The 22411-nt window shown below is 39.5% G+C and overlaps 1 protein-coding gene across 4 annotated transcripts in view; it reads left to right on the top strand.

Moving 5' to 3' along the window:
• Sos (Son of sevenless guanine nucleotide exchange factor) overlaps positions 1 to 22411 on the top strand; it is a 130885-nt gene that overhangs the window by 59891 nt on the left and 48583 nt on the right. For all 4 annotated transcript variants that reach the window (XM_073968584.1, XM_073968583.1, XM_073968582.1 and 1 more), the window contains exon 11: positions 14701 to 15432. In XM_073968584.1, the coding sequence (XP_073824685.1) occupies positions 14701 to 15432 (732 nt within the window). The remainder of the gene's footprint in view (positions 1 to 14700; positions 15433 to 22411) is intronic.

Here is a 22411-nt window from a genome sequence, read left to right as displayed (position 1 = left end):
GAGGAAAGGGGAAAGTGATAAGACAAAAGAGACAAGAATAAGAAGAATGAGTAGTTGTAAAGAAGAGTAGTAGATTGTTTTAAGAAGAAAGAGATTGTACTGTACTAAGCCTGTTCTGACCCGCCCCAGAGCCACTTTAGACGCTTGCAGTAAACCACCAGGATAGTAGGGTCAATAGAGGAGAAGTAAGAAAGAGAGTCAATCACATGTACACCAAATAGTCTATGCCTTTTGACCATCAGTCTAGGACATCTACATAAAAGGTGCTCGATTGTCTCCGTTTCCTCCTCATCCTCACATAACCTACAGTACTCAATGTTGTTATCATCCCACTTACAAGTCAAAGATCTTATTCTACAGTGGCCAGTTATGACCCCTGTAGCGATTCTGATTTCCGACTTGCAAAGTGAGAGAAGGGACGCAGTCCTACGCCCTGAGATTGCCGGCCAGATTGACTTCGATACCTTGCAACCAGGTACGTCTTGCCAAATTCTTACGGTTTTCTCTGCATAAAATTGGCAGAGTTTGCCGAGGAAGTAGCAGAGCGGTGGCTTGACATAGTCCTCTACCATAAGTCAGAGGACTGGGAGCCTCGCCTTGCTAGTTCATCAACAATCTCATTCCCTTCAACATTACAGTGCCCTGGAACCCAACAAAGGTTGACGCTTAAATTGCAAGTTTTAAGGTGGACCTACAATCTTGAACGATCTTAGATTTAATAGTGTAAGATCCTAACACCTTAAGGGCAGCCTGACTATCTACATAGACCGTAACTGTCCTGCCTGCGTTGTCCGTCATTCCTGCTACTAATTCTAAGGCCTTCAATACTGCAAAGACTTCAGCCTGAAAAACACTGAAGTTTGCATTAAGCTTGAACGAGCGCTTAATGTTTAGCTCTTCGCAGTACACCCCCGCCCCAGTACCTTCATCCATCTTTGAATCATCAGTAAAGATGGAAAGGCTATCGGGTAGTGGTCTGCCATGCTTCCATTCACTTCTATCAGGGATTGTTATCTTCGCTACATCAAAATCCAGTGAAGGCGAAATGTAGTCGGTTACACTCCCCCCTCTTAGTCCGATCCGACTGCTTAGCTGTTGTAAAATGCTAGCATGTCCAGACCCTGAAGAGCGCCACTGGTTAAGCTCCTTGAGCCTCGAGGCACTACGGGATGCTTGGTACTGAACAAGAATATCCAGAGGCTGGATTTTCAGTACTGCATTCAGTGCTGCCTGAGGGGTGCTCTTCACTGCTCCTGTAATTAGAATTGAAGCAGATCTTTGCACAGTAGCAAACCTAGACAAATTTGGCTTGCTGTTCAGGGCCTGCCACCAAACAAGACATCAAAATTGGGCAGACCACTGTCATAAACAACCAGTGTATCACATGCGGTCTCAAACCCCAACTCTTACCTATGGAGTTCTTACAGGAGTAGAATGCAACTAGACACCTCCTAGAGCGCTCCTCTGTGTTCTTTTTCCATCTGAGACGATGGTCAAGAATCACTCCCAGGTACTTCGCCTCCGTAGAGAGATTTAGCCGCACTCCATCTAGTGTTGGCGGTACGAACTCGGCGGTATTTCTTTTTCGGGTAAAGAGCACCAGCTCTGTCTTCGCCGGATTCACACCAAGGCCGTTGATGTGCGCTCAGCGCGAGAGTTTGGCAAGTGCTCCCTGCATTAAATCGGACAATGTAGACAAAAATTTCCCACTAATCAGGATAACTACATCATCCGCATAAGCAACTACCTTAGTTCCTAGTTTGTCGAAATCAGTGAGTATCCCATTTATCACCAGTAGCTAGAGTAAGGGAGACAGAACTCCCCCCTGAGGAGTGCCTCTGGTAACAGATCTCTTGATGGAGCTCTCCCCAATATTAGAATTGATTAGCCTGCTTCTAAGCATGCTATCGATCCAGTTTATTAGGATAGAGGGGACACCCAATGATTCTAGAGAAGAATGGATGGATTCGAGTTTCACATTATTAAAGGCGCCCTCTATGTCCAGAAAGGCTGCCAGAGTGAAATTCGATTCATTCAGATTTTTCTTTATGTACCCTACGACACTATGTAGTGCTGTTTCTGTCGATTTCCCTTTAATATAAGCATGCTGTGAATTGCTTATAAGGTCTTGGCCTATGAAAGCTCTTATTTTTAAATCTAATAACCTTTCTAAAGTCTTCAAAAGGAAGGAGGAGAGACTAGTCGGCCTGTAGTCCTTCGGCAACGAGTGACTTGGTTTCCCAGCTTTGGGAATATAGGTCACTGTTACCTCTTTCCACAATGCCGGAATGTGCGATAGTCGTAGACATGCCCTAAAGATCATCTGAAGAATGGTTATCAAAACAGCAGGTGCGTTATGAAGCATCGCTGGAATAATACCATCCGGTGCTGAAGACTTGTAGGGCTGAAAAGTACTAATCGCCCTTGAGATTTTGTGATAGCTTACTAGCCTGTCAACAAGTGCCAACTCCTATGAGGTATGGGTCCCACTCGCGTCCACACCGGGTTTACTCGAGCAGGCATCCTCACTCCCAGGGAAGTGGGTTCCTGTCAGCAGATCTAAAGTCTCTAGAGCAGAGTTAGTCCAGGTACCATCATCCCGCTTGATGCTCCCAATGGGTTTAGGATCCTTTGAAATCACCTTACGGAATCTAGCTGCTGATTAACACCCTCTATAGACTCACTAAAGCTAATCCACGAATTTCTCTTAGCCTTCCTGATTTCACTTTTATACCTATTGAAGCTCTCCCTATAGAGATCCCAATCGGCATCAACTTTAGTGTTATTAGCTTTATTATAAGCTTTCCGGCTATTCTTCCTAAGTTTGGTTAACTCTTCGTTCCACCAAACTGGTTGAGTTCTCCTACCAGGATAAGATAATGGGCAAGACTTCTCATAACAACCCTGGAGGACACGCGTAAGATCTGCAACTTGGCCATCTATTTCCTCCGCCTATTTCTATTTCCCCCTCCACCTCGAGGAAACAATGGAGTTGTAGTTTTCCCAGTTTGCCCTCCTTGGATTCCTATGAGGCGGTTGCCTTTTACTTCCATAGTGGACTTGAAAGTATATCGCTTTGTGATCTGAAAAAGAGCACTTCTCCGATACTCTCCAGTCCACTATGGCTGTATCTTCCATATTCGTAAGGGTGAGATCAATGACCTCCTCCCTTACCCTATTATGGAAGGTGGCAGTACAACCCCTATTACATACTCGTAGATTATTAACTAAAATAAAATTGAATATGGACTCACCTCTCGCATTGGTGTCACTGCTTCCCCAGTGGAAGTGGTGAGCATTTGCATCACAGCCCATCACTAACCTGCAATTGCCCGTCGTCTCCTCCACTAGTTTGCGCACCAATCCGCTTGGTGGGTCGTGTGCCTCACACGGCATGTAGACCGAGGCTAGCACTAAAGCCCTACCGGTAACTTCGTCTAGCCCGACTACAGTCGTATCGCCATCACTGTAATTGTAGAGTTGGATAAGATTTAGACTTTTCCTAGCTATAATACAGGTTCTTACCTTGTCTCTATTATTCGTAAAGAATAGTGAGAAATGTTTATTGTTTAGTCCAGAAACCCTATTTTTATATAAATAGGGTTCCTGGACCAAAGCAATATCTACTGCAGAGTCTGTGAGGGAGAGAAGCAGTTCAGCAGCCGCAGCCTTACAATGATGCAGATTGATCTGCAGCACCCGAAGGCCATGCTGCTGAACTACCTTACTGCGACCTCGAGAACCGGAACCGAAGTCCACCAGAACCGAAGAAAAGCACTCCCCCACAGTCTCTGATGTAGTCCGCACTCTCACTGTCAATGGTGAATCGCATCACCATGCCGTCCCTCTCCTTAAAAAGCTTAAGAAGCCTCCAGCCATCCACAGAAAGACCCCTGTTCTGCTTCCTCAGCATTTTGACTACTTCCCCTGCATCAGAGTCAGGAGGAGGCACCCACGTTGTGGCTACGATCCTCCTGGGTATCCTCTCAATAGGGACAGTAGCCAGCCTGCAGCCGTCCCAGAGGTCACCAGCACCCTCTATTAACTGGATGAGGAAGTCTCTCGACTCCTCATCCTGACAATAGGGGATTCTGATTCCCCACTGGATAACCGCCCTGCCGAAGCCGGTCTTTCTGGCGTCAACCTCATCGGTGGTGATGGCCTTCCTGAGAAGGCGTTCCACTGCGATCCAGTGTGTGTCGCTGATCCTTCCATCTAGATCAGCCTTATCGATGATCGCCACTCGGAGATTCTCAGGGGCGATCACCCCTTCTAGGCTCGCTGGCTTCGGTGTCCTGTCATTTGAAGACCGTGGGGGCAACAGACCTGGGGCAGCTTTATTGGCCTTTCCCGATTGAGCCCCTACTGTCTTCGACGATCCACCACCCTCTTGGGAACAGGATGCGGATCCTCAGAGGACCTGACCCTCTTAACGCATTCCTGCGCAGATGTCCTTGAGTATCCGCTCTGTTTAGAGGTCGATGGTCCATCTCCCGCCACCACCCCATGGCCTTTCACAGTGCCAGCACCACCCTTCACATCAGAAGAGTGAGGTCTAGTAGGTGACGATGGCTTTACAGTGGTCTGTTGCCCAGTCCTCTGCACAGTCGCCCCTACTAGATCTGCACTTTTCTTTACCCCGGCAGGTTCGATGGCAGCCACCGACGAGACAGTCGACATAGGCGGTACCTTTGGCGGCTGTCTAGCTTGTGGCTGCAACCTTCCCTGCGCTAACTTCGAAACGGAAGGGATCACACCAGTGTTTCCCTTGCGTTCCGTCGTCTTCGGGGCCAGAGGAGCCAAACTGCTCGATCCTACCGCGGTCGTCAAAGACGTCCGCAAAGGGCTCGAGCAGTTTGACAGCACCGGATTTGCATTTTTCCCTGTAGATGTTGCCCTTGTCTCAGCCGCTGGGCTGGAGACTGCAGCCTCGACAGGGGTCGGAATTTTGTCAATTGGCAAGAAGATCTTTTCAATGTGAGGGTATTTCCGTTCGAAACGCCTCACAAATCGGATCTTCAGGCCAATTTCCCTAAATTCCGACTGGGTCACCTCGGAGGGGGTCTTTGCCAATAAACCTCTGACAGTAGAAAATAGCTCTGCGATAATTGTATCTATCCTTCTTCTGCCGAGATCTATTAGCTTTGATTGAGGGAGACATGGGGGAGGCCGTCGACGTATCCTCCTCCACAGCATCCTCTACCAAGGCATCCTGCCTGTTTAGGGGAGGTTTGTCGGAACCGACCGACACTTCAGCCCCTGAGGGAGCAGGATCCCCGACCGTGAGGTTAGAGTTCTCCAGGGCACAAGAGAGAGCAGCGATGGATGATTGAGATGGGATAATTGTAATATCCATCTCATCATCCTCCCAACTCTCCTAGTCCAATGGAGGGGGCTCTCCTGACTTAGTCGGAGACTCTCGTTGTCCCTCAGGAGCTCGAGCAATTCCCTGCTCTGCTTATTTATGGCGTCGCTAACACTGTCCAGTGTCGTTCTCCTGACGTCCCCGCCCAGGGATTGGGTATTCGCACGAGGTGCAACATTGTCCGGGTGCATAGCAATGGTCGATGATGAGGGTGAATCGGAATTGGGGTTTTTTGTTTGTTAAGTTGAGTATCCATGAGAATATGAGTTTATGGGGGAGCTGAGGACAGCCATGACATAGCCCTACCATGACTATGTGGAGAAAGACTAGTCAAGAGATCTCAATATAAAACGCAAAATGAGCAGGCAGTTCTCGTAATGCGTTCTTTTGGAGCTGGTCTTTCAGGCTATATGCTTTTAGAGAAACCTGAACTAATTGCAATAAAAATAAATAAGCCATTTACTCCATCTACTGGCTGGCTATGGCGGTGGCAAAAAAGCAAAAAATTATTGACTAATTAAGAAAATCAATGAATATTGTTGACATTTAAAAAGGCATGTTTTTTGTATTTGCATACAATGTAATTTTTGACGAGCAGTAACAACCTACAATGTTATGGAGATCCAAGGAAGTCAGAGAAGTTACGTCGTAAAATAATGAATTAGATGAGAACGATTGTGCAGAAAATGAAATTTCCAGAATTTCCTGCCAATAAATTGCTTCATGAAATAGAAAACATAGAGAAAGTCTATTTTGGACAATGCACAGGCAAAAATAACGGACTTTCTATACCCTCCACCATAGTATGAAGGGCATATTAACTTTGTTTTTTCCGTTTGTAACTTATTGAAATATTCATCTCCAACACTATAAAGTAAAATTCAGGCTAAAATTCGGTTTCGATCTATGCATTTCCGTTCCTCGTCTGTGGTAATCACTATAGCATCCACAAAAATAGAGAGAGAATACTAAAATTTCGGAAAGATGAGTTTGTCGTTTGCAGGTCGAGTTTTGGCATAGCCCCCATATAACGGTACCGTCCGATTTCAGGTATTTTGAGGGTTTCATCTACATTTTCAGACCGAATTAGCTATAATTTGACACTTATGGTTCCTAGTGGTCAAAAAACTTATCTATCCAAAATTGTGGACATAAGCATATGTTTTGGTATAGCCCCAAATAACGCTACCGCCCGATTTCAAATATTTTCAAACTTTTAGCTGACCGAATTAGCTAAAATTAGGCATTTGAAGTTCTCAGTGGTCAAAACTCTTCTCTGCCTGAAATTGTGGATATTTGTACTTTCGTAACAGCAAGAAAACTAATTATTCTATATTATTTCAGAATATGTCATGGTTCGGTCCGGCCGAACTTAACGCTTTTTTATTTGTTTAAGAATAAAAATAATTAAGATTCTCCTCTCTTTAAATATACGTAACTTCTATTGATATCCGATCTTAGTACTAAACAAAGAAGTGGGATGTTTTCTTATGAATGAAATGGTTTTCTTTTTTGGTTGATTTAAAACGAATAAATTGCAATTTTAATGAGAATTTGTATATGGGGGAGTTTTATATATGCACCGATAGTGCTTATAAGCGGGATTTGTATATAAGCACTAGTTGTGCTTATAAATGGATTTCGATATATGAATTCCCCTCTTATATGCACTGCCTTGCTTGCATTTTCCACAGATGATTTGTCATTTTGTTATTTCCTTTATCTGATATTTGTTTCGTATTTCAATAAATCTTCAATGCGGTATAGGTCTTATTTTGAACCTAAAAAATATTTCTGAATTTCGTTTTCGCTCAATCTATTGTCTCTAATCCTTTTCAACCTATTGATTATATTTACCCAATCCATCCTATATTTTATTTACGTTTTGTAAAATCAAAAAACCCACACTCTCATTTATAACACTCAGTTGTTGTCGTTTGATACAAATTAATTAAAAAAGGTGAAAACACAAGTGCTTCTTGGTAAGTAGTTTTAAAACATTCTCGCATACATCGAACTTGGATTTGGCAATCGCAGACTATTCATATAGAAATCGCGTGAATATGTTTGGTTGATGTCCGGATGTGCTGCCAAACTTGCAGTCAAAATACTTCTAATAAGTCTGTACGCAGGTACAGAAGCTCTCGACCTAACATCTGCTGAAGCTGGTAAGACCCCATTATTCTAGACATTCGTACACTGCTAGGTCTTCTTTCTCCCCTGAGTAGTTCTTTACCCCAATACCAGAACTGCAACCTCTTCTTTCTGCTCTGTTTTGGGAATACCTGATAATAGTTTTCCATGACAGTGCACGAAAATAGCCTTGTTTTGGGGAATCTTAACCCTTCCTTGAAGTTGTTACTACTCACGTTCCTATAGGACACTTTACAGGGGTCCAGCAGCAATGACAATTTCATGGTTAGGAGTTCTTGTTGAGGCCGCGCTTTGTTATTTTCGAGACAGATGGTTTTTCAGATTCTACTAAGCGTTTAGCATCAAACAAGACCTAGACCTCATTGAAAATCTATTAAAATACGAAAACATAGACAAATAAGTATCAGAAAAAGGAAATAACAAAATGATAAATCACCTGTGGTATCTTAGTCCTGAACTAGTTGGCTTGGCATTGTTTGATCCGACAGTGCAAAACAACGTAAAGAGTCAAATGGCAACAAAAATCTTAACAAAGCGAAGATGGAAACTTCTCCGGAAATATTCGACCCAAAATTACAAAAGAAAACTGTTCGAAATTCCTAAAAAGGTCACATTAACCACAGATTATAACCAATTAATTACAAAGGACGAACAACTAAAACAATGCGTTCTCCAAGCAGTCGGCTGTATTTTTAATTCTTCGAAAGACAAAAAAGAGTGTCTAAATTTCTAACATTTTGTTACAAATTAAAAAATACCAACAGTTAAGTTTAAAAATTAAAAAAAATACAAACAGTTTATTAAAAGTTCCGAGCGTTTTTGCGGCAAACCACGAGAGTAGAATGAATGCAGTGGATTTAAAGTCCTTGCCGAAAGCTGAACTGGTGATAAGAAGACAATATAAAAAACGGAACATGATGACGGAGAGCAGAGGAAGTAAACATAATAATTTGTGTTAATATAATAAAGTTTTTAATACTCTTTTTTACACAAATAATAGTTGCATTTTATTCTGGGATATTCGCAGCCAAATTTGAAGGAAGGGGTTCCATGCGATGGCGTGATTTCATGTCATCTTTTGCATTGGTTCAAACCAAGTCGCGAAAGATCCGATATTTACATTTGCTTTTGAACCAATGCAAAGGAAGTCGTGAAAGATCCGATATTTTCATCAGTGGGAAGTGGGTTTTATAAGGCTCTTGGACTAAGACAATGTCTACTTCAGCGGTCGTGAGGGACAAGAGTAGTTCAGCGGCGGCGACTTTGCAGTGATGCAGATTAATCTGCAAGATGCGCAGCCTTTGCCGCTGCCCTACTCTGACTGAGTTTCGTGGGGTGGACTCAGTCGAAACCGAACCCATCCTGAACCAAAGTTCAGTTTTCCCTCACGTTCTTTATGATACAACTCCCCAGGGGGGGTCAACCGCCACTCTTGCAACCATCCCATCGTTCTCGTTACAATGTGCTAATACTGATTACAGTCCAACCCGATGTAGTGAGGTTGGGATTCTGCAATTTTAAAATCTTCAGCAAGAGTTCTTTGGCCAAAGTAGGTGGGGGAACCCAGGCTGAAAGAATTTTCCTGGACGGAATCTCGGATAAGGAGACCGCAACAAGATCTGCTCCTTCCCACAGTGCGCCAAAGCCATCCACCGTCCACACGAGGCAATCTCGCAATTTCCTGTTCATACAGTTCAATCACCTTGACACCCTTTAGCAAGAAGGCGCTGCCAAACTGACGATCCCCCTGATCTTCCGATCTAGATACGATGGCTGACCGAAGACCGATTTCAAAGAACAACCAGTGACAGTCGCTGATTATCCCTTTAGGGTCAGCTCTGTCGATGATTCCCACTTGTAGATCTTTATCAATCGCCACTGTGGCCGGTCTGTCGTATGGCCTTTTGCGCCCTTGACCGTGCGCCTTGGAGTTACCTTTTCCAGAGGAGGTGGATCCCTTTTCTGTACTCAGTTGCTTCTCCTTGGTTGTACGTTCAACGGCTGCCGCATACGAGGTTGATGGTTCAACCAGCCGGGATGTCATCGTCTTCTTAGGTGAAGGCTGTGCACACTCGGAGGAGCAAATGCGCTTCACAGATTTATGCTGTGGGGCATTATTAGTTCCTCCAGAAGACGATGTTTCCTTGGCTGACTTTACCATCTTCCTGTTCAGACCCACATTTCCATCCGCTTTACCCTTGCTTTTTGGAGCAGAATCGGGTCGATCACCCTTATGGGTGTCCGTTGGTTTGAGTGTGCACTCAATAGCCTTTTCCAGTACCTTTTGGCTCGGGTTAGGCTTCGGAACAGATTTCGGCTCAGCACATTTGCCAGAGACAGTGGGCTTCGGCGGCTCTACTACTTTATCCGGGAGGAAGATCCTTTCCACCTGGAGCTTGCATGAAAATAACATCAGAATGACATTTATTTCACAAAGATACCCATTTTGTTAACGATATTATCGCTCAAACTTTACGAAAGGTACACTTTAAGACGAATTATGTCCAAATATGCATTTATCTGTCCATAATGATTGGGAGAGTAATACCCTAGACAGACGGCAGAGTTAATTTGCATTAAAAATGTCCTAATTTGAATTAATTTTTCACCCTGACAGACGATAGTACCTGCATTTATGAAACAGCTGTTTGTGTTGTTTGTTTGTACCCAGCAGACCATTTCATAAAGCTTTACAAAAGTTCGCCAAAATATGCGAAACAAATACACTTTCTACCTTTGATATTTTCACCACGATGAAGCAAAAATAAATTTAATTTATTCGCGATATTTTTGAGTCTTTTTAATATTATAAAAATATTGCAAAAATTGCTGATTTGCTTTCCATTTTTATTTTCTTAAACATGGAAATTTGACAAAAGACAATTGATTTTCAACAGCATTGCCATATTGAAATTGCTAAATTCAGTTTAAATTTCCTTTGATTTTGGGCATTAAGAATGTGGATAATGCACGAATTAATTTGAATTAAGGCAGTTAATGCAAATTAACGCTGCCGTCTGTCTAGGGTATAAATGATTTTAATTGAAAGTATAACGGACATTTTTTTGTGGATATGCGTTATTCAGCGAAAAGCAAAATATGACTTCAAATTATTTTTTCTGCTGCCTAGAGGTTCTCGTTCTAATAGAGAGCTTCTTTTGAAATATAACTTGCTCAGAAATTGGACATTTTTGTGCAAAAGTATGGTTCGAATTGTAATTCTTTTCTATTTATTGCAGATCAACGTCTGCAAATCCACATTTTTCGCATATATGGTGTACATTATTAGTATAAAAAGTCTTATCAAACTTTAGTTCAATTTTCACTGGTGAAGTTGCGTGTATTTAGAAGCCATCAATATTGCTAGGAAACCAAAAAGAAAACGCCGATTTTATCTGATAGTCTATCGGCAATAAGGAGCATTACTAATATATCCAAGACTAAATGGTCGGGTATTAATAAAATAAGGGACTTACTCATATCAAATATGGGTAAGATAAAGCTGGCTTGGATTCCTGGTCACAATTTTAAAACTGATATCAGCCATACGTACTTCATCGGTGGGATGGCGCATCATGGGTCCAAGAGTCACAAAATTCGGTAATAATGGTCATTTCTTCACATTTCGGTTTTCGAAGTCTGGGTCTTGAAAAACATATGAGTGTAGGGGTTGAACCCTTATCAGGGTGATACTGATCTAATGACGTTATAACGGGCGGTATCACTGGAAATTCGGTGGTCTATAAATTTGAAAAGTTTTAGAAAGCTCATCAGATGATAATTTTCCGCACACATTTAATATATACACATTTCCGGGAAGATCACAGCCTTACCAATATTATTGACATCTTCGAAAGTTCTCAAGTCTTCGGAGTCGAGATATTTTTGGTTAGGCTCCGACTCCAGTCCAATTTGTTTTCACTACTCCGACTCCAACTCCAGAGTCGACTCTGAAAGGCAGTTAATGCAAATTAACGCTGCCGTCTGTCTAGGGTGTAAACGATTTTAATTGAAAGTATAACGGACATTTTTTGTGGATATGCGTTATTCAGCGAAAAGCAAAATATGACTTCAAATTATTTTTTCTACTGCCTAGAGGTTCTCGTTCTAATAGAGAGCTTCTTTTGAAATATAACTTGCTCAGAAATTGGACATTTTTGTGCAAAAGTATGGTTCGAATTGTAATTCTTTTCTATTTATTGCAGATCAACGTCTGCAAATCCACATTTTTCGCATATATGGTGTATATTATTAGCATAAAAAGTCTTATCAAACTTTAGTTCAATTTTCACTGGTGAAGTTGCGTGTATTTAGAAGCCATCAATATTGCTAGGAAACCAAAAAGAAAACGCCGATTTTTTCTGATAGTCTATCGGCAATAAGGAGCATTACTAATATATCCAAGACTAAATGGTCGGGTATTAATAAAATAAGGGACTTACTCATATCAAATATGGGTAAGATAAAGCTGGCTTGGATTCCCGGTGGGATGGCGCATCATGGGTCCAAGAGTCACAAAATTCGGCAATAATGGACATTTCTTCACATTTCAGTTTTCGAAGTCTGGGTCTTGAAAAACATATGAGTGTAGGGGTTGAACCCTTATCAGGGTGATACTGATCTAATGACGTTATAACGGGCGGTATCACTGGAAATTCGGTGGTCTATAAATTTGAAAAGTTTTAGAAAGCTCATCAGATGATAATTTTCCGCACACATTTAATATATACACATTTCCGGGAAGAGCCTTACCAATATTATTGACATCTTCGAAAGTTCTCAAGTCTTCGGAGTCGAGATATTTTTGGTTAGGCTCCGACTCCAGTCCAATTTGTTTTCACTACTCCGACTCCAACTCCAGAGTCGACTCTGAAAATAAATAAAAAAATCATATGGGTCTATCTTGTATTGCCACTAAACTTGAGTTGCGTTGTCAGTTGTCTGCGCGACTGAGACGAAATGTTGTACCATTAATGTCAACTCAACTGGGTGGTCGATAAACATGTTATCGATCAGTGTTTTTTCAAACTTGTGACCTCTATTCGTAAAAAAAACATTTCAAAAATAATTGCGCTTTGGATAACTCTTTTGTGTATTCTGGACAATATTTTAATGGGTCTATCTTGTATTGCCACTAAACTTGAGTTGCGTTGTCAGTTGTCTGCGCGACTGAGACGAAATGTTGTACCATTAATGTCAACTCAACTGGGTGGTCGATAAACATGTTATCGATCAGTGTTTTTTCAAACTTGTGACCTCTATTCACAAAAAAAAAAAAAAAAACATTTTAAAAATAATTGCGCTTTAGATAACTCTTTTGTGTATTCTGGACAATATTTTAATATTTTGGCTGAGTTTTCGAGCAAATTTGGAAAACAACCCAAGATTGGAATATAACCTGCCCATTGAATCTTCGGATCGTCAAGTTTTATTTTCTGTCCCAAAAAATGATAATTTCGGTGGAATTATTTTTTGATGATGAAGAAAATGTACAGGACATTGCATATATTAGAAGAAATTTGAGGGACAAGTCGAATCCATTGGAATTGCCATCTGCACTGTAAGCTGATGATCATGTGGAAAGATCTGTATAATCAGTAAATTATTTCAGGTTTAAGGCGTGTTTTCGATTGCCAAAGGATCCTGTAGTTTACGTTGTGGAAACGTTAAAGGATGACTTCAAAGTAAGTTACAGATCAACAGCAATACCCCCACTTTTAAAAGTGTGCGCAGCGTTGCGATTCTTTGAGGACGGAAGTTTCCAAAAGTCCCATGGCAATGATTTCAACAATTGCATGGCTCAATCTACATTGTCGAGAGTATTGAAGGAAATTGTCCACTCGATAGAGGACAAATTTTGTGTTTCGAAGTTAACAGAGGAGGAAAAAAGGCAAAATAAAAACCATATTTATTCAAAAACGAAATTCCCTGGTGTAGTTGGCTATATAGATGGAGCACATGTGCACATTATGGGTCCAAAGGAGGATGTTCGTCATTTGTACTTAAACTGAACCTACTGTATTTGTCACCAAATTCATTTGCAAAAGATTTGCTGCTGTCCGCTCCAAAGGCGATAGATTCACTTATTGTGATGGACCACCACCAGCGTCGTTGAAGTTTATTTTATTTTGAGGCATTTTCTTTTTCAACTTTGCTTTAAAGTGAATCCAGGCTCTGCCACTCTTCAGGTGTTCGTGTTGGAAGTTCATGGCTGTTTAAACTGTCCGAAATGGACCTCCACGCTTCATCCGCTGTGGCTTTGGTTTCACCAAAACTCCCGAACTCCTCGGGCTAAGTTTGGATTTTCACTCAGTTTATCAATTAATATTTCGAACTGTTGCTTTGTCGTTATTTTCACCCTATTGATACACAAAATTAATTAATGATGCAAAGAATCAATAATTGTTAACAAAATGTTTATTTTTCCTTCTATTTTACTTCTTGTTTCTTCAAAAATGTTCACTGCAACTGAAAATTGGTGGTTGCTGAAAACCAGCCGCTTCGTCAACTGAGATTCGCAACTTCAGTTGAGAGTTGCCATACGTGGATCAATTTTGACAACTGACAACGCCACTCAACGATAATTGTTATCGATGATCGACCCCATAAATTTCCAAATTGTTCAAACGTGAAATGTGAAACAAACGTTAAGCTCGACTGGGCCGGCATAATGTAAAAGAAATACTTTAAAGCCATATCTTGGTAATGGGAAATGGCTAATTTGACAAAGAAATTCAATTAATAAATCACAAGAACAATGTTAGCGATTTTAACCGCTAAAGCAATACCATTTTTTTTTTGAAACTGCTATGGAATACAAATTTGACTTCAAATATTTCCTTTTGAATGTTTTGTTCTTCATGTTGTTCTTTTATAAAGCCTTTACCTAATTAACTGCGTGTTGCGTGTGCGTTCAAAAATACAAAAACAAAATACATGTATTTGTTTTTGTTTTCAATTTGAAATACATGTATTTTGTTTTTGTATTTTTGAACGCACACGCAGTTAATTAGGTAAAGGCTTTATGTATTGTTTTCTTTTAACATTTCTCTGTAATACAGCAACGCCCGTTCAAATTTTTATAAACTATTTGTATGTCAAATGCACATACAATATTTATTTCGCTACACTATCCATATTTATGTATATTTCCTAAAAATTCACTTATTTATTTTATTTAGAGTGAACAAGAAAAATGTCAAAAACAAATCACGTTTGCATATGGCCATAGCCCTCCCCCGATAGAACATCACCTAAATGTTCCCGAATCTGAGATTACTCTTTTAACATTGCATCCGTTGGAGTTGGCTAGACAACTTACTTTATTGGAATTTGAGCTGTATAAAAATGTGAAGCCGTCAGAGTTGGTGGGATCGCCGTGGACAAAAAAGGATAAGGAAATAAAAAGTCCAAATTTGCTTAAGATAATGAAGCACACGACTAACGTAACCCGGTGGATAGAAAAAACAATAATAGAAGCTGAAAACTACGAAGAACGTGTGGCTATGGTAACTCGGGCAATAGAAGTGATGATGGTAATGCTGGAGTTAAATAACTTTAATGGGATATTGTCCATTAGCGCAGCAATGGGAAGTGCATCAGTATATCGCTTAAAATTAACATTCCAAGGTCTGCCGGCACGTTATGAAAAATTTTTGGAAGAATGTCGTGAAATGAATGATGGACATTTAAAGAAGTACCAAGAGCGTTTGCGATCCATTAATCCCCCCTGTGTTCCATTTTTTGGGCGATATTTAACAAACATATTGCATTTAGAAGAAGGAAATCCGGACTTTTTACCCAATACTCAGCTCATCAATTTTTCAAAACGACGAAAAGTTTCAGAGATTATTGGTGAAATTCAGCAATATCAAAACCAACCATATTGTTTAATGGCCGATGCTACAATAAGGGTAAGTAAGTCAACTGTATACTCTAATGTGTAAAATTTTTTTGTCATATAGTTCGTAAAAATAATCTCCGGAAACGGCGTGGCCGAATTTGAAGAAATTCTATTCGATAGGTCTAAGAATATATCGTAAGATTTTGTTTATACCAGTTAGCATAGGGGCGGGGTACTTCTCCCCTTTTTATTAAACTATTTAGTGAACAGTTAGACACAATAGCGGTTTTCACGAATCCTTGTTAAGTGGTATTGCAGACCTAGTATACCTTGTAAATATTGTAGACATACAACTGTTTACAATACCGCAACAACAAGATACATGAAAGTTTAATTCAACACAAGATTGTTAATTTAATTAGTTATTTGTTTTATTTTATTTAATTTGTTTATCTGCCTAACAGATTTTTCAAGAATAAGACTCGTCACTGCTTCTAAATTTAATAATTATTTTTCTCAAATTATTCGTGATTACAGGAATGTTTTCTCGAGGGAAATCTATTCCTCCATGGGAATTGACTTCCGCAGGAATATTCGTGATTGGACTGAATATTCACAAAATAGATGTTCACATTTTATTGTAAAAAAACCCTAGTACATATACAGTGTTGCGCATATCAAAAGCAACATATCAACGCATTAATTAATTTTTTTGGATCCGTTATAATTTTTTAAAATGTAATATTGTTTTCCAGTTGTTCTTTGTTATGTACAAAGAGCTTTCAACAAGTTGTTTCTGTGCTTTGTAGTTGGATGGGATAATAGTAATCGCTCCACAAACATCCCATACGGGACAAGGGAGACCTCTCTCATATCAATGAGTGCACCCCGATTCATATTGAGCTCAATGATATGGGACCTACTGTTTATCGCCGAGATACCACATGTAGAGAAGTTTTACATAGCTGAAATACTCAGGAAATGTCGCCAACATTACTGAGGGGTATTTTGCCTCCGTTGAAAATTTGATGTTGATTGCCCGGGGAATCGAACCCACGACCTCCTGCGTGTAAGGCGGGTGTGCATACCATTGCACCACGGTGGCACCCAAAGTTGGATGTCATAACAATAACAATATTGACTGATCCTTGAGAATGCGGAGTGCAAAACAAAAGCAACAAAACAATATCATTAAAAATTTTAGAGTTATCGGTTTTAATTAGCTGTATTTGTCATTTTGAGAAGAGTGTCATTTTGAGAAGAATTTGCATCTGTTATCCTAACAGAGTTGCCATCTCCTACCACTCTTCTCATGGTTTGGGGGAAATATCATAATATCCTCAAATCAAACTTTTTCAAACTTTTTTATAAAAATTTGAATTGTAAAGTATTAATTCAGAAAGTTCGTATGTCTGCGGTATAATAAAAAAGTTAAACAACTGAATATTGGTAAACACAATACATCCTGGTGTGAATCCCTTCAAGCTGTTGGTACTATGTGGCTAAAAACGTTGGTGAATCTTTAAAAATAATGCGAATAGGAACTTCCAAGAATTTGCTCTTATTTCCGATACACGCCTAAGATTAGTTCGCAGAAGAAGTTTTGAATATAATTTGAAAAGTTATACAGCTCCCAACTCATACAAATGCAAATTCTTCCCAAAATGACACTGACATGTCCCCAGCCTTTTCATGTTTGTTCCCCAGTTTTTTCTATTTAGTTGATGTCACATGATGTTAATCTTGGCCCCTAATTGAAGATGCGTGTTTTTTTAAGAACAAATTTAATGGATTTTGTGGTAAACTCGCGTATGGTCATATGAACTGTAAGAGTATTCGCCCATCAAGATTCAATAATAAGATTGATGAGCTTAGATGTCAACGTTTTTGCTGTCACTGAGTCATGGCTTAATTCTGCAGTCTCTTCGAAGTCCCTTCTTCCAGGATATAAGTTTGTATGGAGTGACCGTGTTGGTGGTGGAGTTTCTCTGTACATTGCACATGGGATTGGCTATAAGGTAGTCTTCCGTGCGAGTAGGACATTGAGTCCTTTTGTGAAACGCACAAGGCTGAAATTTGGTGGAGAGCTAGTTTTTGCCATTAGAAGCAACGTCCTAAAAGTCCCCATGTGTGCAAAAAAAGTTATTCGGGGTCAAAGGTCAAATTTTAATGGTTTTTAGGTTTTCGGATTTATTTTTTGAAAACGGTTGATCTAATCAAAAAGTGACTAAAGTAAATATTGTAGACAGAAAAATTATCTACAAGTTCGATCTTTATAATTTTTTCCCTAAAAGGAACCATTCTTGAGATATAGCTGTTCTTAAAAAACACATGATTTTTATGCACTTATAAGGGAAATATGGACATCTTCATACGAACCGGCTAAAATAAGCGAAGTAACCGGGTCTGTCCCCCAAAAAATATATATTTTCTTGAAGAGCGAAATTATAGCTATCTTCTAAAAAAATTCCAACAAAATCGGAGTATGTTTAGTAGAGTTATTCAATGTGATGAGGTCGACTCCTCAACCTCATCACTAAAAATGCAGCCCAAGAAAAACTAAGGAAAAAACCCAAGAATAGAAAACACGCGGGCTGATGTCTGTTTGATGGTTTTAGAGAGACTCAACTTTATTCACTAAATTATTTACAGATCTTAAAAATAACACACACACATACAATACATTTAGTAATGTACGCTGTGTACATAAATGCACATTAAAAATACACCCCACGCAGACAATGCGTAGCGGTGATAAGATTACATATTTTACGTTCGTCCCTTTTTATCTTAACTCAAGTGTTTTGGACGCGACTCGTTAATTATTTATGACCGACAGCTGTTGTCTTTAAATACAGATTCTAATCTACCTGACCCCATAACAGAGAGAACAATTCTACAAAATTGTCCATACTCCCCACCGTGAAAAGATCCTAATCTTTTAACAATTATATGTTTGTATGTTACTTTTTACAATATAGGGATATTATCATTAACATAATATAATATTTTTCATTTTCAAATTGCTGAAGGCATTACTTAGGTTCTAAATTAATAATAAAAATATAAAGAATTATAATCTTATGTCTAGGTGACAGCACCCAACACCTTCAGCAACCAGCTATGATGTGGTGGATCTTGCTTCCACCGATGAAACATTTTGAATATCCCATTTTTTTTGTAGGATACTGCATTCCAATAAATCTTTCTTCATAACTGGACATGTTTTGGAGACAACTTCTGGCACCAGTTCCGGTAGCACCATGGCATGATAAACAACGTACAACTGTACGCTTCATACTATCTGCACCGGTAACTTCTTCGTCCACTGCATTACACGGCGACTTCGTTTCCCTTTCGCCACTCTGCTCTTGTAGGGACTTCATAACAATTTTGGTTGATGATTTATGAGCTGCGTTCGTAACGTTGTGAGGGCAATAGAACGGACGTTCAATTCGCCAATCATCATTTTCCATCTCATTGGTACCTTTGTTTTGTACCGTTACCATCGGCTCATATTTAGAACCTTCGATGTCATCACTGCTGGTTATAAAATATTCCGTTTGGCTACTACCTGCTTCGCCACACAGTAGTTTGTCGTAGACAGGAACTTCAACCTCTAATGAATTCTTACTATTCGTTAATTCATGATACTCTTGCTGCTGTATCATTTCGTCACGTACACGTTGCAATTCAGCTTCCATATGTGCTACCTCAGAAGCATTACGTGTACGTTCATTTTGGAACAATTTCTCCAAATCGCCATAGCGAGAATTTACTGCAGCGTTTGTAGATTCCAATTCATCAATTTGATAACTCAAGCTATTAATAGTTATCCGAGCGGCAGTTAATTCTTCGATAGCACTTGAAGCTGCAACGGACTCACGATTGGCTTCTGCTTGAAAATCCTTAACCTTTTGTTTATACATCATTTCAAGTTTGCACATTTGTCCTTCGTGTTGTTCACGCAAATCTTGCAACGACTGTTCCAATTCGGCATCATACTCTTGTTTCTTGACGGCACTTTCTTTAAGTAGACTCTGAATGTTGCTTTCCAAATCAATTCGTGTCTGTGTTTCATCTTGCAAACGTTTATGAGTCTCATCCAATTGTTTTCGTAGAAACTCCAACTCCTTTTGCAAGTTATTAAGGCCATCGACGGCTTTTCCACAATCAGCATTGGCAGCATAATATTTAGCGTTAATGTCAGCCAACTGTGACTCATACTTCTGAGCCTTTTCTTCAGCAATTCGGCAGTTCTTGGTTGCTTCATTCGAGGGAAATCTATTCCTCCATGGGAATTGACTTCCGCAGGAATATTCGTGATTGGACTGAATATTCACAAAATAGATGTTCACATTTTATTGTAAAAAAACCCTAGTACATATACAGTGTTGCGCATATCAAAAGCAACATATCAACGCATTAATTAATTTTTTTGGATCCGTTATAATTTTTTAAAATGTAATATTGTTTTCCAGTTGTTCTTTGTTATGTACAAAGAGCTTTCAACAAGTTGTTTCTGTGCTTTGTAGTTGGATGGGATAATAGTAATTGCTCCACAAACATCCCATACGGTACAAGGGAGACCTCTCTCATATCAATGAGTGCACCCCGATTCATATTGAGCTCAATGATATGGGACCTACTGTTTATCGCCGAGATACCACATGTAGAGAAGTTTTACATAGCTGAAATACTCAGGAAATGTCGCCAACATTACTGAGGGGTATTTTGCCACCGTTGAAAATTTGATGTTGATTGCCCGGGGAATCGAACCCACGACCTCCTGCGTGTAAGGCGGGTGTGCATACCATTGCACCACGGTGGCACCCAAAGTTGGATGTCATAACAATAACAATATTGACTGATCCTTGAGAATGCGGAGTGCAAAACAAAAGCAACAAAACAATATCATTAAAAATTTTAGAGTTATCGGTTTTAATTAGCTGTATTTGTCATTTTGAGAAGAGTGTCATTTTGAGAAGAATTTGCATCTGTTATCCTAACAGAGTTGCCATCTCCTACCACTCTTCTCATGGTTTGGGGGAAATATCATAATATCCTCAAATCAAACTTTTTCAAACTTTTTTATAAAAATTTGAATTGTAAAGTATTAATTCAGAAAGTTCGTATGTCTGCGGTATAATAAAAAAGTTAAACAACTGAATATTGGTAAACACAATACATCCTGGTGTGAATCCCTTCAAGCTGTTGGTACTATGTGGCTAAAAACGTTGGTGAATCTTTAAAAATAATGCGAATAGGAACTTCCAAGAATTTGCTCTTATTTCCGATACACGCCTAAGATTAGTTCGCAGAAGAAGTTTTGAATATAATTTGAAAAGTTATACAGCTCCCAACTCATACAAATGCAAATTCTTCCCAAAATGACACTGACATGTCCCCAGCCTTTTCATGTTTGTTCCCCAGTTTTTTCTATTTAGTTGATGTCACATGATGTTAATCTTGGCCCCTAATTGAAGATGCGTGTTTTTTTAAGAACAAATTTAATGGATTTTGTGGTAAACTCGCGTATGGTCATATGAACTGTAAGAGTATTCGCCCATCAAGATTCTATAATAAGATTGATGAGCTTAGATGTCAACGTTTTTGCTGTCACTGAGTCATGGCTTAATTCTGCAGTCTCTTCGAAGTCCCTTCTTCCAGGATATAAGTTTGTATGGAGTGACCGTGTTGGTGGTGGAGTTTCTCTGTACATTGCACATGGGATTGGCTATAAGGTAGTCTTCCGTGCGAGTAGGACATTGAGTCCTTTTGTGAAACGCACAAGGCTGAAATTTGGTGGAGAGCTAGTTTTTGCCATTAAAAGCAACGTCCTAAAAGTCCCCATGTGTGCAAAAAAAGTTATTCGGGGTCAAAGGTCAAATTTTAATGGTTTTTAGGTTTTCGGATTTATTTTTTGAAAACGGTTGATCTAATCAAAAAGTGACTAAAGTAAATATTGTAGACAGAAAAATTATCTACAAGTTCGATCTTTATAATTTTTTCCCTAAAAGGAACCATTCTTGAGATATAGCTGTTCTTAAAAAACACATGATTTTTATGCACTTATAAGGGAAATATGGACATCTTCATACGAACCGGCTAAAATAAGCGAAGTAACCGGGTCTGTCCCCCAAAAAATATATATTTTCTTGAAGAGCGAAATTATAGCTATCTTCTAAAAAAATTCCAACAAAATCGGAGTATGTTTAGTAGAGTTATTCAATGTGATGAAGTCGACTCCTCAACCTCATCACTAAAAATGCAGCCCAAGAAAAACTAAGGAAAAAACCCAAGAATAGAAAACACGCGGGCTGATGTCTGTTTGATGGTTTTAGAGAGACTCAACTTTATTCACTAAATTATTTACAGATCTTAAAAATAACACACACACATACAATACATTTAGTAATGTACGCTGTGTACATAAATGCACATTAAAAATACACCCCACGCAGACAATGCGTAGCGGTGATAAGATTACATATTTTACGTTCGTCCCTTTTTATCTTAACTCAAGTGTTTTGGACGCGACTCGTTAATTATTTATGACCGACAGCTGTTGTCTTTAAATACAGATTCTAATCTACCTGACCCCATAACAGAGAGAACAATTCTACAAAATTGTCCATACTCCCCACCGTGAAAAGATCCTAATCTTTTAACAATTATATGTTTGTATGTTACTTTTTACAATATAGGGATATTATCATTAACATAATATAATATTTTTCATTTTCAAATTGCTGAAGGCATTACTTAGGTTCTAAATTAATAATAAAAATATAAAGAATTATAATCTTATGTCTAGGTGACAGCACCCAACACCTTCAGCAACCAGCTATGATGTGGTGGATCTTGCTTCCACCGATGAAACATTTTGAATATCCCATTTTTTTTTGTAGGATACTGCATTCCAATAAATCTTTCTTCATAACTGGACATGTTTTGGAGACAACTTCTGGCACCAGTTCCGGTAGCACCATGGCATGATAAACAACGTACAACTGTACGCTTCATACTATCTGCACCGGTAACTTCTT

The sequence above is a fragment of the Musca autumnalis genome, unplaced genomic scaffold (assembly GCF_047663935.1).
Source record: "Musca autumnalis isolate F117 unplaced genomic scaffold, ASM4766393v1 scaffold_2, whole genome shotgun sequence".
In the NCBI taxonomy this organism is placed as follows: domain Eukaryota; kingdom Metazoa; phylum Arthropoda; class Insecta; order Diptera; family Muscidae; genus Musca; species Musca autumnalis.
Note: the sequence above shows the minus strand (reverse complement) of the source record. Positions and strands in the feature narration are given on the sequence as shown.